At 46.2% G+C, this 24,483-nt stretch overlaps 1 protein-coding gene across 1 annotated transcript in view; it reads right to left on the bottom strand.

Moving 5' to 3' along the window:
* The window catches only part of CTTNBP2 (cortactin binding protein 2), a 129,142-nt gene extending 111,580 nt beyond the window's left edge, over positions 1–17,562 (bottom strand). Inside the window, exons 1-2 of the mRNA XM_066634120.1 lie at positions 17,489–17,562; positions 5,688–5,795 (exon numbers count right to left, since the gene is read on the bottom strand). Coding sequence (XP_066490217.1) covers positions 5,688–5,795; positions 17,489–17,551 — 171 coding nt within the window. The 5' untranslated portion in view covers positions 17,552–17,562. The remainder of the gene's footprint in view (positions 1–5,687; positions 5,796–17,488) is intronic.
* Between the last annotated feature and the right edge of the window lie 6,921 nt (positions 17,563–24,483).

Raw genomic sequence — 24,483 nt, 5'->3', positions numbered from 1 at the left:
AAACATCCTTTGGGATGCTGGGTGGCTACAACAAAGGCTCGATCTAGTCAGTGGCATAGCTAGGGGGATGCAAAGCACTACATTTTGCAGGGAGCCTCATCACAGCGTGCAAGGGGCCGCTCCCCCTCCTTTTCGAAGCCATTCCAGGAAGTGGGAGCAAAACGTAGGCAGTCACTTAGTCTGTGGAACCCCTTACCACAGGAGTAGAAGCAAATGCAGGAAGGAGCCAGGTATACGCCTCCGTTTTGCTCCCACCGTCTGAAAGCAAGCTGCAGTGAGGCTTTCTGCAGAACTGAGTCCAGAAGTTCAGGTACTGTTAAGACTTAGACTGGTATTTGCCATATTTAGAGATGGATACCTGATCTAAATATGATTGATAAGCATAGTCTAAAGCAGTGGTTCCCAAAACTTTTAGCATCAGGACCCACCTAAAAAAAAGTTTCACTTTACCAACCACTCAAGACTCCGTGGCAAGAATGGTGATTGGGCAGCAGTGCTCCCCCCCCCAGTAGCAGGTTATGTGACCCCAATGCACATAGCCTAATCCGCCTTTGTCAGTTTCGCGACCCACTAAAAATTGGGTCATGACCCACTGGTGGGCCACAGACCCACAGTTTGGGAACCTCTGGAAGGAAAACATCCATTTGACAATGGTTCTACCAATGTGATTTAAAAAAAAACAACAAAAAACCATGCTCACCTAAAAATAGATGACTTTTAAAGAATAAAAACGTGTGGTGTCTCAAAAATGTATTCACTGATGTTGTTATATAAGAAACATGGTTTGTGCACCTGCTACCAATAAAACCATATTTATTGCATCTATAAAGCTGATTTAGAGAACATCTACCTCAGCAATTAGTGTCTAAAAACTAACTTCTCACAAGTGATTCCTATAGACTCAAGAGACTTGTAACAGATCTTAGTTTATTTTAGTCCAGCCCAAAGGGCATGAGAGATTTCTTGGTCAGCCCAGGCACTTGCTAGAAGATGTTCGACCCCCTCTGCTTAGACAATCCCTGCGTGTGTACAAAGATACTTCTCACACTTCGTACAAAGAATAACTTCTTATACTTTATTTATTTACATTTATATGCCACGCTTCAAGGAGTTCAAGGCAATATGAATGGTCCCTTCCTCCCCCTCCCTACTTCTATCCTCATAACCGTCTATTTCCTTTTAGCCTGAGATATCGTGACTGGCTCATGGTCACCAGTAAGCTGCACTGCTGAATGGAGATCTGAAGCTGGGGTCCTACTCTGACCCTCTTAACCCCCACTCCATATTACTCAACCACCATGCTAGCATATGGCCTAGCAGAGGCCGGCATGGGCTTGCAAGACAGTGGCTACAAAATACCTTACTAGCCCTTACTGCAACAAACATACCTGAGCCAGTCACTTGTGGCTCATTGGTGTCACAATAAAAAAAGCATTTCTGTATTTCACCCCACAGTTTTCCTGCCTCGCAGGGCCCAGGGTCAAAAAGGGAACCTAGAAACTGGAGGAGGAGAGCTGAAAACTTCCTAGGATCTCAGAAAATGTTTGCACCTACTGCGTGAAGACTTGCACCCACATTTTGTGAAAGCCTACATAGTTTTTATATATTGTAATTCATACAAATTATTATCCATATTATATAGTGTTGGGAGATGGAGCAGTACAATGAATAGTATTATTTACTTTCATTCTAGCATCACTGCATCAGTGTGATTTAGCCCTTAATTGGAAAGGTGGGGGTCATACTTACCCCAACACTTTTCCATTTCTCCATGGCAACCACTTCTGTACTATTTTATGACCATCTTATTGCCACATTTAGTACTAATGTAGCTCTTTTTTTACTTTTAAAAATAAATAGTAAGTTTATCTACTCTTTTTTTTACCAATACTTATGTCTTCTGATGATCTGATCTGTATTGCAATATAAAAGGATGTTTCAATGTGAATTCTGTCCCCTTATCTGTACTGTAGTATAAACAATGATGTTCAAATGGGCTTTCTTATCTCCGATCCTCTTATATTTTATTTATATTTATTATGGTGGGAGTATAAGAGCGCAAGTCCTTAAATGCAGAAAATTAACAGAGTGCACTCCACCCCTCTCTTATTTTCCACACCCTTTTTGATCTTACAGGCTACAGTTCATGGGGAAAAAAACCATAGTTCAGTAGTTCCCAAATTTTTTTTGACTGGCTCTTAACCTACTGGGCCATTGCTCCCCATTAGGGCTACAATCTTATACACTGTATAGGGTGGTGGGTTTTTCACAAGGAGTCCAAGGCTTCCCAGTTGGTTTCCATGGCTCCCCAGGGAGCCACGGCTCACACTTTGGGAACCACTACCATAGTGGATGAAAATGACTAATGAAGAAGGGAAGAGACCCATAAGAAACTTTGTATTATCTGATTAAAATTCCTCTTGCCCTGTTGCCTGGTCACCTGAAGCCAATTTTTCCTTTGTGCAGTGAGTAAGCCCAGACTGGCATCAGAAGTGCAAGTGGTCACAGAACGAGGTGCCCTTAATTGCCTCTTCCATTACAGAGCCATTGCAACACCTAACAAACTACAGACCGATCAATACTTTAACACAGCATTTCATGATTACGGATGACCAGATTCAGCACTTTGAGACTGGGTGCTTATGCTCCATTCTGAATGCTGCTTTTCTTGGAGCCCAAATGTCAGGAGCATCGAATTATATCTAACATCAAACACAGAGATGCTCTTTAGCCACAGCGCACACTACTAGAAAATTTCTCTCCGTCTGCTTGTAGCGCCTGTCATGTCAGAAACCCTGAAAAGAAGCATGGGCTAATCCCATCAACGTGTATGGTAGAGAGACACTATTTCAATGTCACCATGGGTAGTTTCTCTTCATTATTTTTCCTTAAATTAAATTGATCCCAAAGGAGGAGAAACCCTAACAGGACCTACAATTGACAACATCTTCCAAAGCACTAATAATGAATAGGATACAGTCTATATAAGAATGCGAGAGGTTTGTGGCTAAATATCGCATTACCCCAAACGCACGATTCCTCTGGAAAGAGGCATATAAAAATACACCTCCCCTTGGGCCTTATTGATATTCTCAACAGAGTATCATTTCATGATAGAAAGGTCATACAGCTGATTGTGTGGTTCCTCATAGAAGGGTATCAGTAACAGCTGCTCACAGGCAGCTTCATTTGCCTGCAGATAGAAACTTCAACTTAAATATAACCCTGTGGAGCTGGAAAGCTACGGCAATAACAGCAGTTATCTACCATTACCTTAGCTGTGGCTCCACCCCTATAATGGTGCTATATTTCCAGGTGGTATGACTTAGAAAAAGTTGATGCTCCAGTATAGTGGAATTTCTTATAATATAAACCTTTTTTTAAAATAAAGTATGGTGGTCAAATGCAATTTTGTTTTTTTTTATTACGTAGTAAAGGAACTCATCAACAATCTAATTAAGCAGTTTAAAAATACTCCACAATTATTGTTGGGCGAGACTAGGGACGAATCAAAAATTCCATTAGCGCCGGCACTGAGCTCCAGCACCGGTGCTGGGTGTTACAAATGTGCCGTAAGGCACAACCGCAGCACCTGTGGAGGAGTAACTGCAGGCGCTGGGCCAGCACCAGTTGGCACTGGGCCTCAGTGCTGAGAGGAGATGTTTCAGGAGCGCCCAGATGTAAATTGCACCGCTGAACAGTGGTGTGGGTTTTTGGAGCAGGGGAAGGGCGGGGAGAGTGACTGGCCCGCGAGGGGGGTGGGACTGCCGAAACCCTGCTCTGCCAGATCCTATCCTCTGTGTCAGACTGCAAAGGTTCTCCAGTCTGCACCAGCAAAACAGCCAGCACAGACTTGTGTAGCCCCATTGGGGGGCCCATGCCCTTACGAATGTCCCCTTCCCCCTGGGAGACCTCTGTTGACCTCTGTGGGGCCGCTGGATACAGTGGCAGCCGTTTTGGTGCCGCTGTACCAAGCAGCCCCGCCAGGGATAGGATTGGGCTGCCCATCTCACCTACCTATTCATTCACTTATTTGTTCATTCATAAGATGAAAGATTTTTACCCTGCCTTGCAAAAAGCAGCTCAAGGCAGATAACAAATTCAAATAAGACAGTAATACATCAATAAAAATTAAATATAAATAAAGTCATAAAATGACTAAACACCTCGCGCAGCCCACCTGGAAACCAACTGCAGTCAACATTCCCAGTCCCAAGTTCTTAGGTAGCTGCAAGACATCAATATGCTCACTGGCAGAGACTGCCACCTCAAAATGATGAGAATTTTTTAAAATTACATATACAGGTAATATTGATTTTATTTTTCTTGCTTTGGCATTACACCTCAAATATCACATAAACTGCAAAATAGTGTTGCAATTTTTGAAAGAAGGAACATAAAGGAAGGGTAATCTGTGCACTGCAGTTTAAGGGTTAAAGGCTGTAGTTCTCAAACTCCCGAAAGGGGCGGGGAGGGGGGAAGGCAGCAATGCGACCGGCTGGATCGTGCCACTTTGGAGGGTCACAGGGGTTTGCTGCCACTTATCAGAGCCTGCAGCAGCCTCCTGGGAGTGCGGGAAGCCCCCAGGCCTCTGCAGGGCTCCCCATGTTGTAGAGCAGGGGTGCTCAATAGGTGGATCGCGATCTACCAGTAGATCGAGAGGCAAAATGAGTAGATCGCGGAGTGCCGACCCCCCCCCCCATTCAGGTGCCTCTGGGAGGAAACGCCGGGAGTAAGGCCCATTGTACTCAATGGGGCTTACTCCCAGGTAAGTGTGGCTAGGATTGCAGCCTCACAGCCTAATCCTAGGCATGTCTACTCAGGAGTAAGTCCTGTTATACTCAGTGGGGCTCAAGGTACACCAACATACATTGTACACATAAATGTTATATGTTATGATGGCACGAACATTGTAAAAAAAACTCTGGTAGATCTCCGTGCCTTGCTGGGTTTCAAAGTAGCTCTCGAGCCAAAAAAGTGTGAGCACCCCTGTTGTAGAGACTCTTAAAATCGCGATCACGACCACTTCTGGTTTCGTATTTGCGAAACCAGAAGTGGTCACGGTCACAATTTTTACTGGCTCTGCAGCATGGAAGCAGCAACTGTTACCCTGCACCTGCCCGATCTTGGCTGATCTCAGAAGCTAAGCAGGGTCAGGCCTGGTTAGTACTTGGATGGGAGACCGCCTGAGAATACCGGGTGCTGTAGGCTTATACCATAGTCTTTCGAGACTGAAGGTTGCCAACCAACCAGCATGGCAAGCCCTGCAGAGGCTGGTGTGGGGGCTCCGGACACCCCTGGGAGGCTGCTGCAGGCTCTACTAAGTGGCAGCAAGCCCCTATGCCCCTCCAAAGTGGCACAATTCAGTGGGTTGTGTCGCTGCCTTCCCCCCACCCCCGCACACACTGACTGAGCTCAAACTCTCCCTGAGAGTTTGAGAACTGATGGATTAAAGGAATAATTTCTTTTTCTTATATATTGCTTTAAGAAAAATAAGAAAATGCAATAATAAACCATTACATTTGTACAGGGAAATTAATTAAATTGTGATTTATTCACCTTTCTGTCTTCCAATGCTTGCTTGGGAATGAGCATTAAAACATAACAGGCAATGGAGTATCTCCTTCCACTGAGCATATTTTATTTCAAGGTCTGAAAAGGTAACGCAAACAAATCCAACCACATACCCGTAAGGCTTCAATCACAAGGTCTCGAGCTTCCAGCTCCCCTTCCAGAACACTCAGAAGCATCCTCAGTTCTGGCTTACTGAGACTGTCCACATCAAAGTCTCTTTTCTGCATAAGGAAAGCAAATGAAGGGTTATTGACTTTTTATTTTGTTTAATTAGTATTTATCCTACCCCTTCAACGCACAGATGTTCTCAGGGAGGGATATCATTTCAACCAGCAAAACAATACAATCAACCACAGAATAACACAGCAGATACAAACAGATGGACAGGAGCCAAAGAGGTCTAAAAAGGCATGGGAGGATAAAAAGGCTTTCTCTTGGCACCAATATGACATCAACAGGTGCCAGAGCTTTCCTGGGCAGAGGATTCCACAGATGAGGTGCTGCAACAATAAACGACCTGATCCCAGTCTCCACCTGCCTCATTTCAGAAGATGGGGATACCCAGAGGAGAGAATCCCATAATGACCTCAACAGGGCCGCAGTGGCAGTCCTGGGTTTTTCCAGCCCAGGGCTGCCACTCTGTTGGCTGCCCCCCATCCCTGACCCCAAAGTAATTGCGGTGATGTCATCACATCATCGCAACAGCTTCCAGAATTGCCCAGGGAGTTCAAGCCTCTCCAGGCACGATTCCACACGGTTCTGACCTTCCTCTTCTCCAAGGAGAAGAAAGACGCAGCCCACAGCAGCACGAAATCACACCAGGAGTCTCCTGGCGCACTGTCACACATGAAAGACATGGCTCAGAGTGGTGTGAAATCGCACCCACAGTGGTTGCCACTCCAGGTGCAATGCCTCTCTGGGCAGCGTCTTTCATCTCCTCCAAGGAAATGACAGACGCGACCCTGAATCGTGACTGAAGAGGCTGCAAATTGCTGCCTCTCTGGCCGTGATTCAGCACTGGACTGGGCCACCCCCCTCCTCTCCTCCTTTATAGGAAGAGAGTAAAGGCGGCCTAGAGTGGCAGCATGCTGGGAGTTGCGACTTGCATGTGCTGCCGCTCTAGGCAGTGGCGTCACTAGGCTTTGCATCACCCGGTGCAGGAGGCCAGCGCATCACCCCCATGATGTGCAGTGCACCCCCTTCTGTGCAGTGGGTGGTGCCTCTAGCATCGTGCGCATGTGCGAGGCTCACGCACGCACACAATGCTAGATCTAACTGCAGCTGAGTTTGGAAGGGTAGGCACTCGGCTGCAGGTTTGAGGCTGTGGTGTTGCGCGGGGCGGGGATGGATGGCGCGTCACCCCCCCACAGCGTGTCACCTGGTGCGGCCCGCACCCCCTGCACCTCCCTAGCGACGCCAGTGGCTCTAGGTCACCTCTTTCCTCTCCTCCTATAAAGGGGAGGGTGACCCAGTCTGGCGCTGAATTGTGGCCAGAGAGGCAGCAACTCACAGCCTCTCTGGCAAAATTGTGGGATGTCCCCTCCTTCATCAGGAGGAGGGTTTTCTTTTTAAAGGGGAGGAAGCTGGCGGAGCTGCCGGCTTCTTTCTCTTTAAAAAAAGAAGATATACAGGCGGTGGAGTGGCGGGGCTGGCAGCACTATCCACACAGGTGCAGTGCCTGGGTCATTTACCCCTGTTGCTCCCCCTAGGTACGCCACTGCAGGGCTGGCCTTAGGGCAATTGGACCATTGGCTGTGTGTGGAAATGCAACATCAGTAGAATATGGTAAGTCCACACCTGGCACCCCCCTTCACAGCAGCCAGGGCAGATGTCCCCACTTGCCACACCTTAGATACACCACTGGCACCAACACACACCATATCCTATTCCCCTTCCTGTGCCTGATTTACTGAATGGATCAATGCAGGCGTTTGCCAGTTACAGGTCCGAGTTGACCTGTTGCGGCTGCTGGGCTTACTCCAGAGCAAGGAGACAAATGTCCTCTTACCTTGAGGAGACCTCCAGCAGCCAAAACTCCCCTATGGGATGCATTGAAGCCCACAGGCATGCTGTATCGCCTTGCAAGAGTTTAGTTAGAATTGGACTGCCTACTCCTAACTAAGGATTATAAGAACCTTTCACCACTTACATCATTTTACTCTCACGAACACAGAAGCAGAATTAATAGATTTGTGTTTAAGTGGTTATATCAGGTGAGAACAAGCTAAGATCTAACAAAAGAAGAAGCAAACAGATCAGAGGCAGGCACAACCTCTCAAACAAATGATTTATCTTGAGAAATTCTAGCTACCAAAGTGTCACTTGCATTCTCTGTCTTTTTTGCTTGTATAGCTTAACACAGGCTTCTTGCTGAAATTTGGCTCTGGCTAGAAAAGCCATCCCTGCAATTCCTTTGGCCAGGAGAACAAAATATTTATACCAAGCACAACAAAGAATCTCTTCCAATGCCTCCCACAATATTGCTTATTAGCCACTCTCCTAAAAACTCCAGTGTGATACCAGGGTGGGCTGAAGCATTTCTGGTTCAGCACTGAACTTTGTGCAGCAATTTAATTATACCAGGTTTTATGGCAGATGCATACGAATACGTTGCTCTAGGGTGAAGTCTGGCATGCAGAACGCAAACATGGGAGGCTTTTATTTAAATGTTAAAAGGGCCGTTTGGTTGTCGTGTGAGGAGACAATAAAAGAGCTGGAAATGCCATTTCTCAGCTGACTTTGGCATCCATCAAATTTTAGAACTCTGTATGACACCCAATTACACGGAGGAGGCATGGAATGTGTCAAAAGCAAATGTGAACCAGCTATGTGCAAAGTTACTTCTTATAGTCCAAAGTGGACTTCTTATCCTGTAGCCCTGCTGCAGCTGCCAGAAGTCTCTTCGGGTGAAGGGGACTTTCATCCCCTTCCCCCCCAGGGAAAGCCAAAAGCTCCACAATGTTGCTTCTTCAGTCTTGAGAGATTTAGGGCCAATCCGATCCAATTTTCCAGTGCTGGTGTAGCAGAGCCAATGGGGCATGCAGTGCATCCTATGGTGGGTAGGCAGTCACAGAGGTCTTGTCAAGATATGGGAACACTTGTTCACTTACCTCGGGGATGCAGTGCAGATGCACCCATGCTGGAAATTTGGATAGGATTGGGCCCTTAGAGCCCAATCCTATGCACGTCTATTCAGAAGTAAGTCCCATTATAGTCAATGGGGCTTACTCCCAGGAAAGTGTGGATAGGATTTTAGCCTTAAGACAAGGAGTTCAGGATCCGATGGAGCAGAGCGCTATTGGTCCTATGCCCCTCCCACCCCATTCCTGCCCTCGCACACCACGTGCACTCCAAAGGAATGGACTATGCACTAGTGAGCCTCCTTTTGGCTCAAATCACACAACATGGGCCATCACATATGGTTTATGAACAGTATAACCCTATCCATTTTGGCCAATAAGTCCTGCCTCTGCCCCACGCTGATGATGTCATCAAGCAATGTGGGAGAGGCAGTAACTAAACTGGCATGTTGTGATCACCTCTGAGTCTTCTCTCTTCAATTCAGATTAACTTTCAATTCACAAGCAGAAAGGTGTTCATGTTTTTCTCTATGAAGTGCCACACAAATTGCAAACTGAACCAACCATTCATCGAAGATGCCATTATCAATTCAACCATTCTAGACTAAGCAAAAATGCACTTTCAGGAAATACCCACTGCAGCTGTAAGACATTGAGGGGTTGTACATTCTTATGCAGAAACTGCAAACTTCATAATCTCCAGTTGTGGGTGTTATGTTGTTGTCAGCCATTACAAAGCAGAATCGTTTCTGGCTTTGGGACATTTGGATTTCTAATTCTATTTGTGATGAGTCCTTTTCTGTAAATCTTGGTATCGTTTTACTTAAGCATCTTGTATCAATGTCTTGTGTAGGTCTTTTCCTGGGCAAGCTCTAGGGTTTTCAGAATCGCAAAGCTGACTGCATGATGCCAGAAAGGTGCATTTGCAAATATACTTGAAAAGTACAGTAAGGTACGTAGATACATTTAGAACAGCCCTTGATTCCTGTGGGAGTGACTGTTCCCTACTTTTGACTGATCCAATAAAAAATGGTCTCTCTTGAGTTTAAAAAAAATGCTTGCAGCAGCAGCTGCTGGGACACTATAATAAAAGGACTGGGGACATCAGAAAGTAAAATTGTCTGTAAGCCCAACATATGATAATGATCCACTAATGAAAGATCTTAGTATGGAAACATGGTCACAGAGCAGGTGATCTTTAAAAAATGTAAATATACATATTAAAGCTTGTAAAGTGTTACAAGGCTGGCTTTTGTTGAGATATTCAAGAGATCACTTAACACCTCAAGACTGGTTGTTAACATCTTAATAGCCTTTCTCACCTTAGCAAAGAACTGGGGGAAAGGTGCATTTTTCACCTTTTCCAAGCCTGCTTGTTAAAAAGTGTGTGTGTTAATCTGCACTAGTGACTGCAAGTGTGAAGCAGGAAGTGATAGTTATGTAGAAGCAAGAGCTGATTGTTTGGGATTACTTCTTTTTTTTACATGATATATATATACATGATCTCAACACACTTACTGAATATCCTATAAAAACTTGCTTCTGTAATGTCAGGCAGCAGCCCTTAAAAAGGCTACTTACAGAAAATAAAGCAATGGTAAACACATTAGAAATAGGGTAACACACCAGGATCCCACATGTGCCACTATTATTTTGCAGCAGACTTTCTTCCACCAAATGCAAAGGTCCCTCTCCTCTCAGTGCTCACAGAGGTCACCAAATGTTTCCAAAGGAATAAGCAAAACAGCCAACAGCACAGTCCCTCTTCTGGGACGCAAAATGTTAATGATCCTAAGTAGCTTTTTCAGATGCATGCCAGCTTTGAATGGCATGTCTTTAAATAACTCCATTGTATTATGCTGCCCCATCTGTCAAGACCAACTTTCACAGAAACCAAGGCTAGTGCCTATGGGTAACTGTGTAAAAACTCTTACCATGATTTGCAAACTGCTCATCATTACATAATCATCAATTGATAAAATGTGGGTGGCAAGCACAAGATCACCATCCTTTCCAAAAACAAATGTTACAAAAAAGAAATCAAGAGTCCTGCTAGCAGGGCTGCTATCCTGTCCTCTGTGGCCCAAGATTAAGGGTCAGTCCACATGTTAACTGTTGCTGCTTCCATTGGACACAGGATTTATTCAAGAGAACTGTGCAGTGTGCAATTTAATGCAGTGGTTTTCAATGTGAGTTCCAGGAAACTTGAAGTTCATTGAAAGCTCAACAGACATTTCTCCAGGAGAAATTCAGCAGTGATTCTCATGAAAAATAGCTTGCTCACTGCTATCACCTTCCTATATGCAACTGCCTGACAGCATTGAGTGAATGGTATGTTTTAGGGTACTACCTCACATGTGACCTAAAACAGTGTTTTGCAAACTGTGGGTCAGGATCCACTAGGTGAGTCGCAAGCCAATTTCAGGTGGGTCCCCATTCATTTTAATATTTTATTTTTACTATATTAGACTTGATGCTACCATGGTATGTGACTGCACTTGGGGAAATGTTACAGAGCTGTACTTTTAACAAGCTACTATGTATATTCTTTCAACAAAGATAGTAAATCGGACTTACTACTGGGTAAGCGTGGGTAGGATTGCAGCCTAGGATTGTTAAAAATTTTCCTGCTTGATGATGTCACTTCCAGTCATGACATCACTTCCAGTGGGTTCTGACAGATTTTTATTCTAAAAAGTGGGTCCCAGTGCTAAAAGTGTGAGAGCCACTACCCAAAATTCCCAACAATAAAGTAAGATCCCATGGCCAGAATTTTTTTGGGGGGGATGGAGTCCCACGGCTGCAGAGTTGATATAAAACAGGATTCCTAAAGGCAGAGACTTTTGAAAACTGGTGAGTCTGTGGATCTCGGCCACAAGTATTTGCACAGCCTCTAGAGATGCAAATCTTAGGAACAATAAAGCTACTATCTTAAAGGCCTTTAAGCACCCAGGTTTGCCAATCACATGAACTGGTTGCAAATCCCTAAAGCAGGGACCATAAATTATATCTGAAACACACAGAGAATCACAAGATCCTCCCAGGCAATGTAAACGTTGTTCAGGTATCTATTTAGACCAGAACGTTCTTCCTAAACTGTGATGTTAAATGGCTGAATACGGAATGTGTTCCCAACTCTTATTGTCTTCAGCATTTGCCTGCTAGTATTCCTGGCACCAGGGGTGTGCAGGATATAAACCAACGTATCTTAAACTGAACCACCCTATAGGTGTGTCTATTTCAGTACTGCCTACTGTGACAGGTGGAGACTTCCCAAGGCTCCATGTAGGGCAGTGTTTCTCAACGTTTGTCCTCCACCATACTACTTCACATGGTCCACCTGTTCAAAGTACCACCAGGAGTAACGTAATGATGCAATCACCAGTTACTTCTGGATTTGGAGGCCAGATGGTTGGCAACCTTCAGTCTCGAAAGACTATGGTATAAGCCTACAGCACCTGGTATTCCCAGGCGGTCTCCCATCCAAGTACTAACCAGGCCTGATCCTGCTTAGCTTCCAAAATCAGACAAGATCAGGCATGTGCAGGGTAACAGTTGCTGCCAGATGCAACATGACAAACACCTTTAAGAAGCTCAGGGTGAACTGAGGAATGGTCTTTTTGAGCATGGAAAAGCATGCTTTGGAGCTCTACTCACTGTTTGTTGTGTTACTTTCTTGGTCTCATTGCTGGACGGCAGTTACCCAGGGGTCCTGTGAATACCACCAGACACCACCTCAAGTACCACTGATGGTATCTGCACCACTGGATGAGAAACACTAATGCAGGGTCTTTCCTCACCCTGTGATTAGAGTTCCTTTTAACTTGAAATGTCAGGATTTGAACCCACAGCATATGCTCTACCACTAAGGTGCAGCCTCTGTACTGACTTCACTAGATCTGTGGATTCCAGCCATGCAGGTGTGACGGATCATGCCAACTGCCTTCAAGTTTTCCCTTGTCACTATTTCCATGGCAACAAAGCAGATACTAAGGCTTGTTGCCTCCCTCTTCACCTCCCCCCCCCCACACCACATACCAACTGCTATGCTTAGTTCAGGAAAGCCCAGAATGGGAAGAATTTTGGCTTGATTCCCAAATATGGCCATTAAAAGAACTCTCTCCTTTATTTTTTCAGTCGTAAATTTCTTGCTGACATTAAAAGGCAGGGCTCTTTTTCCATAGTAGTCTATCCATTTTTTCCCCCAGCAGAAGCTTGCCAAGAGAATTGCTAGAAGTGACTGGGAAGGGGGCAGCGAGTGGTTAAATCAAGATGTCCTGGAAGCGGCAGCCAGCATAGAAGACCCACGTCTGCCTAGCTTTAAAACGACACCCCATGCTGAAAGTTGAGTAACAGCAGAGCCTGGCGGTCTAACTGCTGCCATTCCTTTTAAATTGTTTATTGGACTATCTATACTTTGGGGAATGGAAAAGCTTGGGCAGGAGGACTGCGTTAAAACGAAAACACTCTACTGGAAATCTTTGTGAACTTCCAAGTTATAAATTAATCTGGGATCTGGGCAAAAATCCAGAATCTGTTAGCAAAGGCCCTGACTGGCTCTCTCTTCTATATTCAAAAAGAAAATATGTGACTTCTAAATGTACAGCCCTGTCCTGTGCCTCCTGACTCAGGCACATGTCCCAGTGATTTCAACAGGTTACGTAAGCATGCATGCACAAAACTGCGGTCTTACAGCCCAATTCTATCCACACGTTCCTGGGAGTAAGCCTCATTGTCTGAAGGGATTTACTTCTGAGTATACATGCATACGATTGGGCTGTTAATGTATTTTCTTTTAATGGAATAGCCTAAGAATCTGGAAAAATAAAGCCCTCTCATTCCTTCTTGTACGCAATAAATCCAACATTTATAAAGACACCAGTCAGACTGAAAAATCTGTCCCTTTCAAGCTTGAAGTAAACCACTTTTTAAAGAGGGTAGTTACCTATAAATAGCCTTCTAACTCCCTGTGCAGAAACTCAAATAAGTGACCTGGTTTGCAAAAATACTGAACATAAAATCAGCCAGAGACAGGTTTCCTGCATATAACTGATATTCTAAATGAACCCAATGTTGTTGTTTTTTTCATATTAGATTACCTCCTAAGCTATCTGCAGTCTCCCTTCAATTACTTGGATATTTACTTTTCAAAGCTCTCATATTTTTAAGCAAGAAAAACAGATCAATTTGACTACGTACCTGTGTAATGCACTTTGATGAGTTATCTAGCCGACAGTTATAATGAGAATTTAATAAAAACAGTTCTTCTAATGTTCTATATAAGTGACAGCCCAATCATAACCTGCACTGGTACAACCAGGTTGCATGGCCCGTGCTGTAGTCAGCACAGGTTCAGAGGTGGCTAGAGGTCTCTTTGGGGTAAGGGGATATATTTCCCCTTCCCCTGAGTAACGCCCCAGGCACCCCCATGGAGTTTTTCAGATTCATGCCAGCTATTTAGCTGGTGGAAATTCAGGAAGTCCTGTGTAGAGCTGCCTGGCCTGGGAAAGGGGTTTGGCAGAGGAGGCCTCTGTTGATTCCACCCCTCTCTCAGGCTCAATCCACCTCTTAATCTGCCCCAAAACACCTCGTCCCTGCCTTCTCACCTCCCTCCCTATCCCTGGGCTGCCTGGAGCAGCCTGACCTGTGTCAGCCACCACTACTCCTGAATGCAATGCCAGCAGGATGGTATAGGCCATTGGGGCACCACAGCCAACATACAAGTAGTCATAAATGTGCTTTACGGCACATTTGCAACATTCTTGAGTCGGCACAGGGATGGCTACCCCAGCTCAGGCAAGGGATAGGATTGCACTGTCAGATATCTAATGTTACACAGAGTGATTAAATGCAGACCTCAATTTAGGGCTGTTCCAGGTGTTTTTAAACACCAGTGTTCATGTTTCTGGGCCAGTCAGGTCTCCTGGTTGCATGTGCATGGTTGTTTAAAGATTCAAGTACACACACATATGATGTCCATACATTATGCAGGAAACACTGGTGTTAACAACCATAAATGCCTGCAGAGGTCCTACGTACAGAACACTTGTATATATCACTCTAGACTCATTTCACAGACCATTCTTCTAATGGTTTTTTTTCTGACATTCTAGCTCAGGGGTTTCCAAACCCTGGCCTGGGGGCCAGATGCGGCCCGCTGCCAGCCTCTATCTGGACCATGGCCAGCCTCTTGTCCCCAAAAGCCCACTTTGCTGAACACTTTGCTGAACATGACTGGAACTATGCTCTGGTTGCATCTGGTGGGTGTTCTAAGGGCCAGAGAGGTTGAATGAATGAGCCCATTCTTTCATTTATTCACACATCTAAGTTCCATCTCTAATTTATTTATATAAATTTTATATTTAAATTTTTTTCCGGCCCTCAAAACCGTGCCTGACATTTGATGCGGCCCTCTGGCCAAAAAGTTTGGAGACCCCTGTTCTAGCACATTGTCTAGAAGCATTTTTCTGAAACTGGGGCTATAGTTCAGACACAGGGCGTGTGCTTTGCCTGCAAAAGATCTCATGTTCATCTTGTGGCATCCTCAGGTACAAAAGCCACTACCAGTCAACAACAGATGGACAGGCAGATGGATCAATGCTCTAAACTCAGTAAAGATGTAACAAGAACAAGTTCACTAGTATATGCTAGTTTTCTGGTTGTTTTTTTTGGTTTGGTTTTTTGATTGCTGACAAGAGGGACCGTATTTATTAGCAACAGAGCAATAACTCTATAGAACAGGGGAGTCAAACTCATTTCATTAAGAGGGTTGAAGTTAGCATTCATGGTGCCTGTTGTGACATCACTGCTGTGAACTGACATCATTAAGCAGGAAGTGACGTCATTAAGCAGACAACAGCCAGAAATAAGCACTTTGTTCTCACATAGAAATTCATTAGCTCCAAATGACAGAAGAGAAAATGTGCAAATCTGGTTCATATTTTCTAGATATGAGAGAGCCCAGTTATCATGCTGGGAGAGTCAGATTATAACCAGAGAAATGGCTTCTGGGTGCTAAATCCAGCCCATGGGCCTTACATTTGACACCCCTGCTATAGATCATGCTACATGGGCAATAAGTAAAGGATCTGGCCTCATTTTTGTTCAGTTCTTTTCAAAAGTTCTTCACAAACTAAGAAAAAAAAAAGCCCTGGAAAAATTATGACATCTTGATCTTACTGACATACACCACACACTGTTGAAGTGAAAAGGGAAATTTTGATTTACAGCTTCCAAGGGGATAATCAAAGCATGGATTTTTCCACGCAGCTCCATTTACAACATTAGGAGTCATCACCACACTAAATCATCAAGCAACTGACTTCTGAATTTTGAAAACAAGAAGCAGATCCACAATGACAGCCAAACAACTTCACCTCTACCCACCCACCCACCCAAAAAAAAATCTGGCTAGAAAAAGCGGTTAAACAGCATGTTTGAAGAAGTGGCAAACCCTGAAATTATCTCTGCTTTGGGGGTTTTTAAAACAGTATACACTTGCATTAGCTTCAAAGCCTCCGGCACTGATAATAAACAAGATAGATTTTTCCAGCTTTACCACTTTGGGGGGGGGGGGGGGAGAATGAAAGAGAGCCTATTGTTACTGTAGCCCTACCAGAAAAGCATCTGATGTCAATCTCTCTCCCCCCCCCCCACAAAAAAACACCTTTGCCCCAGTTGGAAAGATTCCCCATTTTTCCCCTATTAGTCCCACTACCTTCATCCCACCACCTTCATCAACGAATTCAAATGCACCCCTTCCCATCCACTCACTGGATCCCCCAGAATCCCCCAGAATGCTTCTATCCATCCCGCGCTGGTTATTCAGGGGCTCGGTGGGGTGGGGGCAGCAGCTGCACATAAGGAAGGGGAGGGAATTAATTCCTGGGCTGCGATCAGCCCTTGAAATGGTTAGGGGCGAGCTGGTACTGACAGCTCCCTGTGTGTGGACACACCAGCAGGCAGCCTACCCAGCCACCCCTCCCCCTGCGTGTGGACACACCAGCGGGCAGCCTACCCACCCATCCACCAGACCTGCCACAGGGCAGTTTGGGGGGAGATCCCTCTCGCCCCGTCCCACTGGAGGAAAGGAGATCGGGGTCCCCAAAGCCCCCACACAAGGAACACCAACTCACACCCAGATGGAGACAATAGGAAGCCGCCTCTGCCAGGAAGCCAAGGGGGCTTCTCCATCTCCGGGCGCTCCACCAACCCGTCCCCGCTCCCTGGACAGAGCCAGGGGCTAGCAGGGCTGGCTGCGCAAAGCCGCCAAGCCTTGTCCAGGGCGCACGATCCTGTGCCATTCCCCACCAGTGCCTGCGATCCTTGAGGCTCCACAGTCCGTGCAGCCCGAGCTCTGGCCCTCCTCCCCGTCCCAGAGGACCCGATCCCCCGATCCCAGGCTGCGATCGAGCCGGGAGGAGCAGAGACCACCTTGGGGGGGACTGCGGAGCGCGCCTGCCTTGACCAAGCTCCGTGCGCACTCGCCTTCCTGCCTGCCCGCCCGCCCGGACCCACCAGCTCTCCTCCTCCAGACTGGGGGATCTCAAGAGATCCGTTCCAAGGGATCCCAAGAGATCCGTTTCAAGAGACCCCAAGGGATCTATTCCACGGGCTTCCAAGGGATCAGCTCCCAGGGACCCCAAGAGATCCGTTCCAAGAGACCCCCAAGGGATCTGCTCCAAGGGCTCCCAAGGGATCAGCTCCCAGGGACCCCAAGAGATCCGTCCAAGCCTGGCCAGATCTCCCACGATCGACACTCCAGGCGCCCCACCCTTCTCTCCCTGCGAGCGCTCTGCCTCCCCGCCCCGTGCGCGACCGAGCCCAGCGCCTACCGCTGCCGACGGATCCCCCCGGCCACTGGCTCCGGGCTCCCCACTCTCTCCCTCCGTCGCCATCTTCCCGCCGCCAGAGCCAGCCCCACTCTGGGTAGCAGCGCGCAGCCCGGGCTGGAGGCGAGCGCGGCCCCCGCAGCAGCAGCAGCAGCAGCAGCCAGCCTCTTAACCCCCTCCTTCCCGGCACCAGTAGCTTCCCTCCCAGAGCTGGGCGACGCAGGCGGGGAGGTGGAGCCACGGGAAAAGCCACGAGGCTTCTCTGCCCGCCAGTCCGTCTGCAGCCACCCTCGGACCAGACCCCGGCTGGGGAGCCACGGAGAGGCACACAGCAGCTACGCAGTGGCGTAGCTAGAGGGGGGCAAAGCGCTGAGTCTTGCAGGGAGCCTCACCTCAGCCTCCTCCCCCTCCGCTTCCCAGCCATTCCAGGTGGGGGGCCCCAAGGGGAGGAAACGGGGCCCCTTGCACCCTGCGGTGAGGCTCCCTGCAAGACTTAGTGCTTGGCACCCCCTCTAGCTACACCACTGCCTGTCCCCATCCATCCATTTATCAGGATTTCTTGGTCAGCTCTGGCTGCAGAAACCAGAGGTGGAAGGGAAGAACCGGCTTCCTTTAAACAGGCTGTTCATTTCCTTCCATTCAACCCCACCCCCCAAAAGCCCACCTTCTGTGGCTTATAATTTACCCAAGCACGGACCCACTTATTCCCAGTACTACACAATCAGGGTGACCAGATACAACAGAGCAGCATTTTTCAAACTGTGGGTCAGGACCCACTAGGTGGGTTGCAAGCCAATTTCAGTCGGGCCACGTAGCACCTAGCTCAGCCGCTATTGAAAATACAGAGCTGAAAATACAGGGTATGGAGCTGCTGGGCAGGGCGATAACAGCACAAGCGTGCAATTTGACTGATTGCAGGTTTGGTTTGAAATCTCAATTGATGATGTCACTTCTGGCCATGACATCACTTCCAGGTTAATGGCATCATTTCCAATGAGTCCCAACAGATTGTCATTCTAAAAAGTGGGTCCTGGTGCGAAAACATTTGAGAACTACTGCAATGGAGGACAGAGTGCCTGTACCATGGTATAGAAGAGGGAATTTTGGAGGTGCACCTTTGGAGGTGCACCTTCCAGGTTGAACTGAATCTGCAAAAATCCCCTTTTCTATACAATGGTTAAAGGCGCTCTGTATCAGCCTGTAATAAATTCAGGGTGTTTGGTTAGGAATGGGCGATGAATTATCTGTGTTAATTACTGTTGCGAGTTTTGTTTTTAACTTGGGGTAGTGACGCTGCTGAGACTGAACCTGTTGTCAATCAGCTTGGTCAAAATAATTACACAGAACTGAGGAGATGACACTTTAGAATTGGCAGTAAAACCAGACTTTCCACTCTGAGCAAGAAGGGCCCTTTCCTCTGCTGTCCCCATCTGATTCTTCAGATTTGTCTTTATTGAAGTCACTCTTGCCTTCCCTTTAGAAACAATATTACCCTTTGCCAGCTCTAACATCCAGCTGCACAGCTCAGGCCATTTACTAGGTCAGGTAATAATGTTACAAGTTCAGCCCTCGGGTCTGGATAAGCCTTTCTCCACCTGTACTGCTAGATCAAAGCAGAACTCTTTACAACAACTCATAATTGTTAAAATCAGTTAGGATAAACTTTGTTAATTCTAAACTGCCAAACGGCTCCGAGCTGAAGTCCTCCGAGCTGAAGCAGCCTTTTTAGCACTGGGCTGGAGAAACTCCTACATAGGAGTTTACATAATAGAACAGAGAAGATAGACTTAAGGGACAGTACACAGGGGACCTGACTATGCAGCTCAATCAGAGGCATAACAAGGCCAGAGCCTGAGGTGTACCTACTCTGCATACTGTGTCAAGGGGGGGCATAATTTTTTTTTTCCTTTGCCAGTGCCTCCATGACTTCTGGGTTCCCTGAAGAAGGGAGAAGCGCCTCTGTTCCTTCTCCCGTGGACACTCCCACTTGAAGGGAGAAGGAATGGGGTGGCAGCCAGATTGCAAAGTGGCTGCCCCCAGTGCCTCTTCCTCCTCCAGGCAAACCTGGAAGTGACACATGATGTCATGGTGTTGCATGATGTCATGGTGTCACTGTCCTGGGTGTCAAGGGCTGTTAGATATGTCTCTGAACACAATTACGTGATCACCTTACACCCACACAGTGGTGTAGATAGAACCCCCTCTATCTGTAGATAGAACCCCCTCTATCTTAGTGCAAAGCACTAAGTTTTAAAGGGAGCCTCACCACAGTTTGCAACAGGCCCCTCCCCCTCCTCTTCGGAGCCATTCTGGGTGAATGCCTCAATTTTGCCGCCACCCGGATTGGCTCTGAAGAGGTGGGGCTGCTCGCATGTCATGGTGAGGTTCTCTGCAAAACTCTGCACCCCCTCTAGCTACTCCACTGCACCCACATGTCTCTCATTGTTAAAGACAATGAGAAGAAACACACCAAACAAGCATTTACATAAAAAATGCCAGACCATCACAGTCATGCCAACAAGGACTTGACTGTCAAGGGCTGGTATAGCAGCAACATTCCTCCACAGGCATCCATAGGATATGGAACTCCTAAGGACTAATGAAGCCAGACAAAGGATGAATATGGAGCTCACCAGGATGCAAGCTTGCCTTCCTCCCAGCAACTGAACTGGCCAATGCAGTACTTTCCAGTTAATGGAATGGTATCTCATGCAATCAGTCTGGTCTCTGTCCCCATGCTTCAGTTGCCCTGTCCACCCATTTATATTTTCAAAAGTGTTGTGTGATCGCTCATATTTTCATTAATTCATTTGCCACTTTATTAGTTTCTTTTAATGGAAAAAAAAATGCAAAACAGCTTTGGGGATGGAGGTTAAAATATCTTGGTGCAATATGGGAACTAGCCAATCAGCACTGTACAAAGGAGGCTTGGACTCACAAACTTGCAGAACTGGTTTATTTCAGAGCACAACTTTGGAGATGAATAGGTATGTTTGAACTGAAGCTGGGCAGGCTGCTTTCAGGGTGACTGCATGGCTTTAAAATATTGCATGTGTCTTCAACCCAGATCATCATTACAGCTCTCTGACATTAAACAAATAAATAAAGCAGTCTTTAAAGTAAAAAAAAATCAGGGCTCCATTGAATACCACTGTGTCAAAATGAACAATGAACAGACCTATAGATTTAGTGAGGAATTGAGCTCAAAGACAGGGTGCCCAGCTGCCATCATCTAGCATTTCACCCAAAGCCCAGATGCTGTACCTGACATCTCCACTGAGATAGGTGGAAAGACCTGCAGTCCTGGAAGGAAGCGAAAATATGATTCCCCAGAGCGGTGTCATGTGCTGGAGAAAGTAGAAGCTACAGCATTGTATTACATAATGCAAACTACTTTGGAGAGCCTTCTGGATTGACGGGCAGGAGAAATGATCAGATCCTATAACTAAATGCAAACCAAGTTCGGGAAGGAGGAGATCCTTTGATAAATGCTATGTGTCGGAGGGGTTAGAAGCAGCCAAATTTCAGAAGAATCTGAAGTTAGATATAGGAATTAGATTTAGAAATAACTTTGGATCAAGAGGAGAGCACAGTGTTACCATCTAAGCTAAAGAGATATTAAAAGGCTAGATACACCAGCAGGACCGCTGCTAAATTCCGCCCCCAAGACAACTTGCTCCTCTAACACATCCTGCAAGTGTTAGAAGCAGTTTAATCTGTTGTCGAGACAGAAATGATCAAAGGAATTTTCGTTCAGAAGCAGGGAACATATACATTTTTATGCCTATGAATTCACTATATAAAAAAGAAAGAGTGATCCTTCCCTAAAAATAATCAAGGTTTAAATCCTATGCGGCATGATCCGCATGAGTGAAATGGGACAGACCCTTAAGAAGGTTTGCATAGGATTGTGGTCCTAGTCATGCCAAGTTTCAAGCAAAGGGCAGAGAAAGGAAGAGGGGGAATATATACAACAGTCCCAGCACCATGCAGTCCAAGGCCCACACAAATCATGGAGGTTTACATATACTATCTAGACAAGTATGTTTGTACTAGGATGTACCCAGAGCCTCCACTGTCAGACTCCAATGAAAACAGCTGTTATGCAAAGTAAATAAATAAATATTAAGAATTTTCCACTGATTGGTGTTATAAATGTTATTTGTGTACGAGTCCAATCATTTTTAATAGTCAAAAACACCAAATTTTTGGAGCTTTCAGCAGAGGAAAGGTGGGGTAGAAATCTTTTAAGTAAATACATATAGGGAGAGACAAGAGGTGTGGCAGTGACAAGCTCATCCTCCGCTCAGTTTGTGCCAGGTAGTTCCCCAGAATGCCTTGTGTCTCCCCAGCAACTGACCTCACCGCACATCACTGGTTTATACCTATAATTCATAGATAGCAGAGGTCTTGCAGGAGAAGAATGAGGGACAGCAAAGCTGCTTTTCAGGAAATGTTGACAGCTTGAGGCAGGAGCAGTCCAAGTGGATTTGCTGCCTGAATTAGTGTAGACCTGCTGTCCCTGCCAGTGCACATGAACCTGAGGGAGAATCAGCATGGCTTCTGTAAGGGTAAGTCTTGCCTCACAAACCTTTTAGAATTCTTTGACAAGGTCAACTGGCATGTGGATGCAGGAGAACCCGTGCACATTATATATCTGGACTTTCAGAAGGTGTTCAACACGGCCCCCCACCAAAGGCTACTGAAAAAACTCCACAGTCAGGGAATTAGAAAGCAGGTCCTCTCCTGGATTGAGACCTGGTTGAAGACCAGGAAACAGAGAGTGGGGGTCAATGGGCAATTTTCACAATGGAGAGAGGTGAAAAGCAGTGTGCCCCAAGGATCTATCCTGGGTGCTTTTCAACCTCTTCATAAATGACCTGGAGACAGGGGTGAGCAGTGAGGTGGCAAAGTTTGCAGATGACACCAAACTTTTCCAAGTGGTGAAGACCAGAAGTGATTGTGAGGAGCTCCAGAAGGATCTCTCCAGACTGGCAGAATGGGCAGCAAAATGGCATATGCATTTCAATGTCAGTAAGTGTAAAGTGATGCACATTGGGGCAAAAAATCAAAACTTCACATATAGGCTGATGGGTTCTGAGCTGTCTGTGACAGATCAGGAGAGAGTTCTTGGGGTGGTGGTGGACAGGTCGATGAAAGTGTTGACCCAATGTGTGGCGGCAGTGAAGAAGGCCAATTCTATGCTTGGGATCATTAGAAAAGGTATTGAGAACAAAATGGCTAATATTATAATGCCATTGTACAAATCGATGGTAAGGTCACACCTGGAGTATTGTGTCCAGTTCTGGTCGCCACATCTCAAAAAAGACATAGTGGAAATGGAAAAGGTGCAAAAGAGAGCGACTAAGATGATTGCTGGACTGGGGCACCTTCCTTATGAGGAAAGGTTACGGCATTTGGGCCTCTTCAGCCTAGAAAAGAGGCGCCTGAGGGGGGACATGATTGAGACATACAAAATTACACATGGAAAGGATAAAGTGGATAGAGAGATGCTCTTTACACTCTCACATAACACCAGAACCAGGGGACATCCACTAAAATTGAGTGTTGGGAGGGTTAGGACAGACAAAAAAAAAATTTCTTTACTCAGTGTGTGGTCGGTCTGTGGAACTCCTTGCCACAGAATGTGGTGATGGCATCTGGCCTGGATGCCTTTAAAAGGGGATTGGATAAGTTTCTGGAGGAAAAATCCATTATGGGTCACAAACCATGATGTGTATGTGCAACCTCCTGATTTTAGAAATAGGCTATGTCAGAATGCCAGATGCAAGGGAGGGCACCAGGATGAGGTCTCTTGTTATCTGGTGTGCTCCCTGGGGCATTTGGTGGGCCGCTGTGAGATACAGGAAGCTGGACTAGATGGGCCTATGACCTGATCCAGTGGGGCTGTTCTTATGTTGTCCCTGGGAATTATATCTTTTAGTTGAGCATATGTATTTGCTCCACCACCACTGCTGATGCTGCCTCCTCACCAGTGTGGTTGTTTCAGGAAGCTGTTGGGTGGGAAGCTGTTGGGTGCCGCTGTTCCATGGCAGTGGAAATGGTCTCTGCTGTGGAACTCCTTGCCACAGGATGAGGTGATGGCATCTAACCTAGATTCCTTTAAAAGGGGATTGGAAAGATGTCAGGTTCATCACAGCTTACAAACCATGATGGGTACTTGCAAGCTCCTGGTTTAAGAAATTGGCTACCTTTGAATGCCAGTATCAAGGGAGTGGCAACAAGAAGTAGGTATCTTGTGGCCTTGTGTGCTCCCAGAGGCATTTGGTGGGCCACTGTGAGATACAGAAAGTTGGTCTAGATGAGCCTTTGGTCTGATCCAGTGGGGCTCTTCTTATGTTGTGCTCTCAGCATGCTCCAGCCTGCCTTTTTGAACACAGCTAGGCAGATGCCGGCTCAGAAAATGGTACAGTATAAGCAAATCCTTTTCAGACTGAGTTCTTCTGCCTCTGAGAACTAATGTGATTGCAATTTTTTTTTAAAGCCTGTTCGAGGAAGAAAGTGAATCAAGTGCTAAACTACTTGGAGAGGTAACTCTCTCATCAGGTAGATGGCAACATTAGGCTATGGAGATGGGCCTTTGTTGCACAAGATGGCCTTCCTTGCAAGGTGATTCCATTAGCAAAGACTCCAGGGGAGTTAATCTATTCAACTGTCAAGAGAGCTTTTTAACACTGAAGAGTTAACTCCCTCAGGTCCAAGATTAAACCTGTCTTCTAAGGAAGCTGGTAATGAAACTCTTTGCTTAGAAATGCTTCACTTGGGGGACTTCATTTGCTTACTAATGAAATGAAACTTTTTCACAAGGTTATTATGGGGCTGCAATCCTAACCATACTTTCCTGAGAGTAAGCCTCATTGACCAAAATAGGACTTCTGAGTAGACCTGGTGAGGATTGTGCCCTGGGTCTTTTCTATCGTGACAAAGAAAAGTAAGCCTGGAATGTGAACAGCCTCCAGTGTGAGTTGCTGTCTGAT

Source organism: Tiliqua scincoides, chromosome 7 (assembly GCF_035046505.1).
Source record: "Tiliqua scincoides isolate rTilSci1 chromosome 7, rTilSci1.hap2, whole genome shotgun sequence".
Taxonomy (NCBI): Eukaryota; Metazoa; Chordata; class Lepidosauria; order Squamata; family Scincidae; genus Tiliqua; species Tiliqua scincoides.
The sequence above is the reverse complement of the archived record's forward strand: the minus strand, read 5'-3'. Positions and strand labels throughout refer to the sequence as shown.